General features: G+C 42.5%; 1 protein-coding gene across 1 annotated transcript; it reads left to right on the forward strand.

The window, feature by feature from the left end:
* Positions 1 to 2,835: 2,835 nt before the first annotated feature.
* LOC124968244 (zinc finger protein 852-like) lies at positions 2,836 to 8,890 on the forward strand. The gene is given in 5 exon segments (XM_047530535.1): positions 2,836 to 2,920; positions 2,965 to 3,065; positions 4,128 to 4,176; positions 5,035 to 5,160; positions 7,162 to 8,890. Coding segments are annotated over 5 exon segments (1,815 nt in total). The 3' UTR covers positions 8,616 to 8,890.
* The last annotated feature ends 741 nt before the right edge of the window (positions 8,891 to 9,631 follow it).

Genomic DNA, 9,631 nt, shown 5'->3' on the forward strand with positions numbered 1-9,631 from the left:
TCAGAACTTCAGAACTCTCAAATATGACACCAAAGTCTCCCCCTACTCTGGACCACAACCTATTTTCTGCCTCCTATTCCCATTTTCTCAGAGTAAACTTGTTCTCAGAGCAAGCTCATGTGTGTGGAGTGAGATCTTTTCAGGACATTCCTAATGGGACCATTAATCATGCCTCTTGGTCATCCAGGCTCAACTAAGGTACTCAGTGAAAAGAAGTGATCACTTTCTCTACCTTGTGCCATCTATAGGGCCTGGACTTTTTATGTATATCCTAGTTCCTAGTAATCCTTAATGTTGGTGGGAAAAGAAGAGATTGGTCCTTGTTTCTCCAAGTGTAGCACTTAGACCAGCAGCTCTCCATCACCTGGGAGTGTATTAGAAATGAAGCTGTTGGCCCCATTCTAGTTCCATGGAACCATAATATTCTTTTTAGTAAGGTCTCCAGGTGATTTGTGTGTGCCTTAGAGTCTGAGAAGTCTTTTATTTACAATTCCTGCTCCATCTCTAGGAGCCCTGACAGTCCCAAGGAGCATTGAGAAGCTAATACAAAAGGGTTTCCATACTGATTTTTAGTCATCTATCACTTCCTCCCTGATGTGAGACCAGATCAGACAAACAACCAGGACACACCCAGCTTGTTCCCCTCTCATTTGTGATTTTATTTGTCTAACCAGATCTATGCACCAATTCTGCAGGAAATAACCAAACCAATCATCACCCCAATCTCTCAAGTCAAGGAAAAAAACGAGGGGGAGAATTATAACAGGGTCCCCCTTTTAAACTGTCCTTTGCTCCCACTTTCTTACCCCTCTCTAATACATTTTGCTGAAGAGAAACCCTTCCTTAGGTTTTGGTTAACTAGCTGTAAGTAGCTTCAGGAGGTCCAAGTCCATTGCAAGGTCTGGCCAGAGACAAGAAAGGAGACACAACCCTGGAAGATGAAGACCCCATCCAGTACACAACGTTTTTATGCACTATACTTCCTTTTTGTCCCCATAAGAGCCCTTTGCACCCTAATACTTCTAAAAATAGAGCTCTGATATTAAAGGTCACTCCATCCTATTCAGGGCTGATTTTGAATAAAACTGATTTTTCTCTTTCTTCCTATTATTTATTTATTTGTTTATTGTCACTGGGGATTGAACTCAGGGGCTACAGCTCTAGCCCTTTTTAAAATTTGAGATAGGGCCTTGTTAAGTTGCTTTGGGACTGCCTAAGTTGCTGAGGCTGGCCTTGAACTTGCTAATCCTCCTCCCTCGGGTTCCCAAATCACTGGAATTACAGGCATGTGCCACCATGCCCAGTAATAAACCTGATTTCTTCTACCAACTTCCACATCCTGAATTTTGGTCATTCTGAATGGTGGGGCAGCATGGACATTTGAATCTGGAAACACCAAGACGTAAGCAAATCCCCTGATTTGACCCTTCTAGAAGTAACTTGAAGTAACCCATTGATTTTAACCCATCTCTGTTTTCCGTTGTTCTGTTTCCTTGTTCCTATCTTACAAAACCCATTTTCTGTCAGGTCCAGTGGGAGCTCTTTATCTATTTTATAGTACAGGACCCTGTCTTAATTCATCAATCGCAAATAAAGTCAGTTAGATTTTTAACTAAATTTGTTGTAGTGTCGGCCTTTGACAGCTATTGGAACATGAGAATGATTTAAGCGACTTGGAGTACAGAGAAACCCCCATGGAGTTGGGCAACTGCTCCTCACTGACCAGTACATGAAAACTTTAAAAAATGGTAAGAATCGGAAAGGCTGTGGCCATATGTACAAACTGAACATTTTATTGTTTTGTATCTCGTTCTACAATTCAAGTTATAAGCCAGGAACCAGACTGTTCTGAGTTTCCGGTTTATCTTTGACCCTTATCCTATCTGGTACTTTGCATATACTCTTGGACTTGATTCCTGGACAGGGATTTTAGTTTCCTGTGGAAGTTTGCCCTTTAACCTGTCTAGTCCTCCTTACTATCCTGCCTACATCCCTACCTCAGCAACCTCTGATCTCAGCTACCAGCCATGGCAGCCCCCACTCTTCCTCCTCAGGGAAATAGGACAGGAGAAATTTTATGGGGTAGACCAAAGGACTTGGCCTCAGTGGCTATCCCATTTATTGACACTATTTCCTTGGGCCATCCAAACCAGTCTCTGGCAGGTGGTGTGTTAAAAGCTCATAAAAAGGCATCAAAAAACATAGGTATTAGGATCAGTCACTCAAATAACCCCACTAATTTTCAATATGGTATTTGTAACCATTTGCAATTTCCTTGTGTAATTTCTTCCTTATCTGTTTTTCCCACGGAGGTGAAGTTCCACCCATAGTAGGTAATTGGTGTCAGTGCTGGGAAAACAGTCACGTGCTGCCTGGGAACTGTTGAAGAGTTGCATGCTAGGGCCTGGAACACATCCTTAAAGAAGATAAGGATGTTTTCTTCTTTATCTTTTATCTCCCTTAAGGAGATAAAGAAGCCTGAGAGCCTTGTCTGGGAATTTCCTGTCGGGGAAATTGATGTTTTCCCAGGCTTGCAGTTCCTACTTTGACCCCTCACTTTGGCTTCCTATCTTTCCTGGGGGGAAAGAGGTCTCCAAGGCAGTGATGCAGACACAGGAGGGATGTAGGAAAACAGGTCAACGCAAACAAAGCTCTGGGGCCCGGAAGGGCAGGGGAGGGGGCTGCAAGGTGTGAAGCAGCAGAGAGCAACCTGGGGCAAGATGTTCTGCAGCACGCAGCCCTCCAGCGCAGCTCCCAGGCCCGGAGGAGCCGAGACGTCTACCCTCCTGGCGTCCTAGAGAGGCGCGACGACCCTGGCGGTGACGCGCGTGCGCGATGCGGTGGCGCGGTGGGCGAAAGGAGGACGGCAACAGCCTTCACCTGGCTTTCAGCCGTGCGGCTCGGACTCCAGAGGGCGGCGGTCCTTAAGCTGCTCCGGGAGACTCTTTGGAGTCTCTGGGTTAGGTCTCGGGGTACGGAGGATCTGGAGTCGGGTTTCTCCAGATGTTCGTTCCCACACGAGTGTGCGCGAGGGCGTGGTCCCTGGGAACGGTGAGAGAGTGCGGGTAAGTGAAGGGACGCGGAAACGGCAGCATCGCGATCTTCGCCTCCAGGCTGCTTGACATGAACCCATTTGGTACCATTGTGCCAGATGTGGAACACCCATAAGAACTTAAGTATAGTATATAATGTATAATATAATTATATAGTAACAATTATATTTAAATGTAACAATATAATTAATATAACAACATAAACACACACACATATATATACGTATATATAAGCTGTAGATTATGATTTCCTATTTTAATGCACCTATGCCAATTTCATTGCAATATTTGCAGAATTGAAAACTTGGGAGTTAATGTACTAAATAACATGCAGGAGCATGTATACTCATGCATACTACATATATATTTTGATTATGGAATGGGGTCATGCTGCTGCTTTCTAAAAATTTTTGAGTGGTATTGTGATGAAGCATTTTGATAAAATATACATGACATTTGCCATACAGTACCTACAAATTTACCCTTTTAACCATTTGTGGCATTAATTACATTCATACTACTTTTTTTTTTTTTTTTACCCCCCAGCCGTACTGGGGATCGAACCCAGGGCCTTTTGCATGGTAGGCCAGTGAGAGAAGCTAGAAGTGTGAAAGCCATGAAAGCCAGTGAGTTCGTTGACAGAAAAGAAGGAAGCACTGGACTAGACTTCCAAGAGTGTGTGTAATGACATGGTAGGAACAGGAGGAGTCACTGGACATAAGGGACCAGATAACTGAGGGGAAGTCAGGCTAGACTGGTGATATGGAAGCCGTGGCCAAGAGAATATGGTTAGAAACATATCTTCCTTCAGACAGGTTGAAGAGAGTGCAGGCTAGGAAGAATATCCAGATCTCAACTTGACCAGGGACCTCCCATTGTGTCCTCCAAGGAAGTCACAGCACACTTGGAATAAAGTCTTTAGGAAGAGGGCAAAGGGTCAGTGTATAGAGCTTCCTGGGTTCTTTTGAATCCCCTTCTTGGGAATATAATCCTTATGGGAGCCAAGGGCTGGCCTTGGCCCACTTTCTTTCCTCCCTCAACTCAGCTTACATCTACAGTTCTGCCCCTTCACAGATGGGGAACTCAGGAGACCAAGTAGTGGCCACTGTGCTTCAGATGATCAGTACATTAGTCAGCTTTCCATTGCTGTAACTACCCGAGGAAATAAAATTAAAGGAAGAAAGACTTAGAGGCTCATGATCACTTGGCTGCATTGTTCATGGGCCTGTGATGAGGCACAAAGAACATCCTAGTGGGAAGCATGTGGTGGAGCAAAGATGAGCACCTCATTGTGGCCAGGAAGCAGAAAACAAACAAAAAATGAAGGGGCCAGGAACAAAATATACACTTCAAGGGTGTGCCCCTAGTGACATCCCTTTTCCAAACAGGTCCACACCTCTTAAAATGTCTTCTATTTCTCAGTAACCCATTAAGTAATGAATCCACATATAGATGAATCTATTCACCTCAGAGCTCTCATGATCCAGGGGGACCATGTTTTCAACACACAACTTTTTGGGGAAATAAGATCCAAATCGCAAGGAGGACCCAGATGAGCATGGCTTTATGGTTTTTGTTTTTGTTTTTTCACCATGTTCCCATGTCTATACCCGAAATGTGACTGGAGCTTACCTTCAGGTCTCTTAAGTCTCTGCCTTGTGTGAGATAGCTTTTGGGGCTCATGTCTAACTGCTTCCCTTGGAGCTGGGTCCCTATTCATAGTTAATGGACTCTGTTTTGTCCTGGACTTTCCATTTCTCCCCTCCCCCCGCCCTCTTTTTGCAGTACTAGGGATTGACCCCGGGGCCATGTACTTGCTAGGCAAGTGCTTTACCATAGATTTGTCCTTTTCAGAGTCATCCCAGCTTCTCTCCCCACCCCTTTGCCTGCCAAGACCCTGTACTGTGTGCCCTCTGCACTCCTTAAGATTCTGCCCTTCAGGCTGGCACCGTTCCTGAGCAGTAGAAACTTGTCATTCCAGGAGACTACATGCATGAAGACCTGTCTGTAGACTATATACAGAAGAAGTGGAAAGGCCCTGCTCTCAGTTAGAGAGCTCTGTGCCAGAACATGATGGCAGAAAATTATTGCAGCATGGGCTCATTGGGTAATGATTCTCTTCCCCAGAACTTAGAGTACATTCTGTATGCTTTCTTTACTATATTCCCCCCCCTCCACTTTTATTATGAAAACCTCCAAACAAAGTAGAATAGTATAGTGAACCTCCCTGCACCTAGCTTTAACAATGATCAGCATTTCCTTTACTTCATGATTGATGGACATGTGGTACCTATTTTGAGTTTTCTAGATTGTAAGGAATTGAGAGTCACTTAGTCTATGGTAAGTAAGGAGCTATATATTCTAAAACTTACAGTAATGGGAACCCAGAACAAACCAATCAGATAGGCCAGACTGTAGGAAACAGGGCATCAAGGAGAATGAGCCACAACCCAGGACAGCCCAGGAGTCTCCGCAGCACAAGCAAATGAATTTATACCAGTGTTCCAGTGTGACTGTAACTTAGCTACTTCCTGTGTGTCTGGTTTTTCTCTGCTTCTTCCACTCATACCCATTTCTTTATTCTGAAATTTTTATCTCCATCATAGCTCCTTCTCAAGTCTGTTTTTGATTCCCTCATGTATTATTCTTATTGTGGCTTCTAATGATTTGACTTGGCTCCATGCATCATTTCAGCTTTAGGTCTCACTCAAAATTACTGTAATTTTGCCCAGTTTTCAGGTCAGAATTTACTTAAGAGGATTCTAATTGCTGTAGCGATTAATTATCACCTATATTTTGGCAGTTTCTGGCCCATTCCACAGCAGAGGCTAATGACTGACCTACAGACAAGTCGCACTTGGGCCTAGTGCTTGGCCCTAGTCCAGTCACTCATGGTTCCTCATGTGATGCTCAGGGTCACTTAACACAAAGTGTAGTTGCTTGAGCTTCCCTCTGTGCAAAGACTGGGAAAGGATAGGTCCTGTGATTGGCAAACTTACAAACAGTGGCCATCTTGACAGAGAGTGGACATGAGAGTCATTGAGCCAGACATCTTTTAATTTTCTGTATGGTAAATGGTGTGATGTCCTGGCCTTGGTTAAGACATGATTGAAAGGAACCAACATTGTAGTTTTTAGTGATAATTGACTACTCTTCTTTTTCACAAATTTTATGTTCCAGAGTTCAAAATTCCAGGAAAATATTCATCTGTCCAGTTTCTTTCTTATTCTAGAGATTCAAGATCCCAAGACATATTTTAATTCAGATTTCAAATAATTGATGCCCTCTTGATTTCTTTATTTTTAATTTGTTCTGACTTGTTATATGTGACAGTAGAATGCATTTTGTTGATTTCTTTTTCCAGTGCCAGGGATTGACCTCAGGTTCTCACCCACGCTAGGCAAGTGCTCTTCCACTGAACTACATCCCTAGATTTTTAGAGGAGTACAGAACTGGCTCTTGCCAATCCAATGCCCTGAGTACCTATGGCATCCCCACTTTTATAGCTCTGTTGTCCTTTTCAACACTGTTCTCCAGCATTTCTGAACCTATATCCACACCATTCTGTCTTGCAAGAGCTCTCCTTTTTTTATACTTTTCCTGGTCATATTCTCATAATATAAACCCTCATCAACTCACTCCCATCTTTGTACTTTCTCTTTCTTATATTTAACTTGAGGTGTTTGCCAGCTTTCTGTCTCCTGACATCTTTTCTGAGAAACTTGGGACCATACAATGTCATGGTTAGAAAGGAACATAGAGTTCATTTTACTATGGAGATAGCATCACAGTGACTTCTAGAAGATTGCACTATGCTTTACCACCTGGGCCCCTGCCTTTGGATTGTGTAATTATCTGTTCTGGCTCAACATCTTTTGTCCTGGAAATCTCCTTTTCTACCCTCTACTGACCATCTTCCCTCTCTTTGTTTTTATATCCCTGAAGAAAAAAAATTGAGATATTTCATATTTCCTTTCCCCTTCTCAATGTTTTCTTTTATTCCTTAACCATAAGGTGACTTCCCCCCCCTGCTGTGTTAGGCTCTTGGTTCTGTTTCCATCACAAATCGTGAAGTGAATAAAGGTTATTTTCTTTTTTCTTTTGGCAGCTGGTGAAAACAGGATGGAGAGTTCTGAATTCACTGTAAAGCAGGCCATTGCTAAAGAATCAGTGTCATCTGATAGGTCACCAAGGGGACGTTTTGGGATGGCTTCTATGGTATCAGAAGTTAGAGACGTCTGTGGAGACACTTTGAGGAAACTGGAAGGGCAGCCCTCAGATGAAGAGGGGAACAGACTGGAAATCAATTTCTTGGAAATAACAGATGAGGATAAGAAAAACTCCACGAAAGACAGATGTGAGGCTTATAAGGAAGTAGGGGAGCATCCAAATCTGTCCCCCAGTTCTGATGAACATCACGGAGTCCCAAAGGGACAGAAATTCTTTCAGTGTGATGAATGTGGCAAAGTATTCAATTGGAGTTCACACCTTATTGGCCACCAGAGAATCCACACTGGAGAGAAACCCTATGAATGTAATGAGTGTGGTAAGACCTTCAGGCAGACCTCCCAGCTAATTGTTCATCTCAGGACCCACACTGGGGAAAAGCCCTATGAATGCAGTGAGTGTGGGAAGACCTATCGGCACAGCTCCCATCTCATTCAACACCAGAGACTCCATAATGGGGAGAAACCCTATAAATGTAATGAATGTGGAAAAGCTTTTAATCAGAGTTCTAAACTATTTGATCACCAGAGAACCCATACTGGGGAGAAACCTTATGAATGCAAGGAATGTGGTACAGCTTTTAGTCGGAGTAAAAATCTCCTCCGACATCAGGTCCTTCACACTGGTAAGAAACCTTACAAGTGTAATGAGTGTGGGAAAGCCTTCTGTTCCAACAGAAGTCTTACTGACCATCAGAGGATCCACACTGGAGAGAAGCCTTATGAATGTAACGAATGTGGCAAGGCCTTTAGTCGGAGTAAATGTCTTATTCGACACCAGAGCCTCCACACTGGGGAAAAACCATACAAATGTGGTGAATGTGGGAAAGCCTTCAGTCAGAATTCTCAACTCATTGACCATGAGCGAATTCATACTGGAGAAAAACCCTTTGAATGTAGTGAGTGTGGTAAGGCTTTCAGTCTGAGTAAGTGCCTTATTCGGCACCAGAGACTGCACACAGGTGAAAAGCCCTATAAATGCAATGAGTGTGGAAAATCCTTCAATCAAAATTCATACCTCATTATACACCAGAGAATCCACACTGGTGAGAAGCCCTATGAATGTCACGAGTGTGGGAAGGTGTTCAGTTACAGTTCCAGCCTTATGGTACATCAGAGAACCCATACTGGGGAAAAGCCGTACAAATGCAATGATTGTGGGAAAGCCTTTAGTGACAGTTCACAGCTTATTGTGCACCAGAGAGTTCACACTGGAGAGAAACCTTATGAATGTGTTGAGTGTGGGAAAGCTTTTAGTCAGCGTTCCACTTTTAACCACCACCAGCGAACTCACACAGGAGAGAGATCCTCAGGTCTGCCTCGGTCAACCTCATAAGGCATGGTTCTCTGAGACAGAGAACAAGGAACTTTGCATGAAGCTTTCTTTGTAAGAAGGATGTTCACCCTGGTCTCCTGTTGGAATCATTATTCAAAGTAGACCATTGCCTACTGCTTTACACTGGGTCACTAAGGTGGGAGAGTGGTAGTAACTTAGTGCAATGCTTCCCTACATTGGAATAGTAAAGTCTAGGCATTTAATTTACTTGTATATTGGCTTTTTTCTTCCTTCCTTTTTCCTATTTTAAAATTTATCTCATTTGTTAATATGCATCCCATAGTCAGATTGTGTGTCAGTAGGGTTAATTATATCTTCTGTATTTTATTGTCTACTCAATTTCATTACATGAAGTCATTCTACAGTATTGTTCCACAAAGAACATTTTTTATAGTCATTTGGAGTCATTCTATCCATCAGTTCTTTCCTAGTTCTTGACTATGGCCCTCTACATCTATGTTTTATATTGTAATCTATAGCTTCTCTTATGTTTTCTACATAGAAGCCCTTTTCTTCCTGTTTGGTAATCTGCGTTCCCTTGTATTGTCCAAGGTCCATCTCATCTCTGAAAGACTTTCTTTTTCAAATGCTTCTGGATTTCTTTTAAACTTATGATTGGACCTCAATGTTTTGAATTAACTGATGTTATAATGTACAACTTTTGTTAAGTTACCTTGTAAATTGCTCTCAAAGTATATGAATATACTTCATATCAACTTTATAGGCTTTTGAGGTTGAGTATAGACTCAATTTCTTTTTGCAAGAACATACTAGATTGAGTACTAGTTCTTAAAAATATTTTAAAAACCCAACTTTCAAACCTAACCTTAATGTGGGTGCTGTCTCTTTCTTTTATACACTGTACTGAAACTTCTAAAAATGGAAGTGCTCATGCATGAGACCCTGTGCACAGTCTCCAGAATAACAACCACCACCAAAACATAGCCACTTTTCGTGATCTAAAAAAATTACTGAACTCAGGACAAAATTGGGAGTATGCCATTTGTTAATATGTA

This window comes from Sciurus carolinensis, chromosome 17 (assembly GCF_902686445.1).
Source record: "Sciurus carolinensis chromosome 17, mSciCar1.2, whole genome shotgun sequence".
NCBI classification, from domain to species: domain Eukaryota; kingdom Metazoa; phylum Chordata; class Mammalia; order Rodentia; family Sciuridae; genus Sciurus; species Sciurus carolinensis.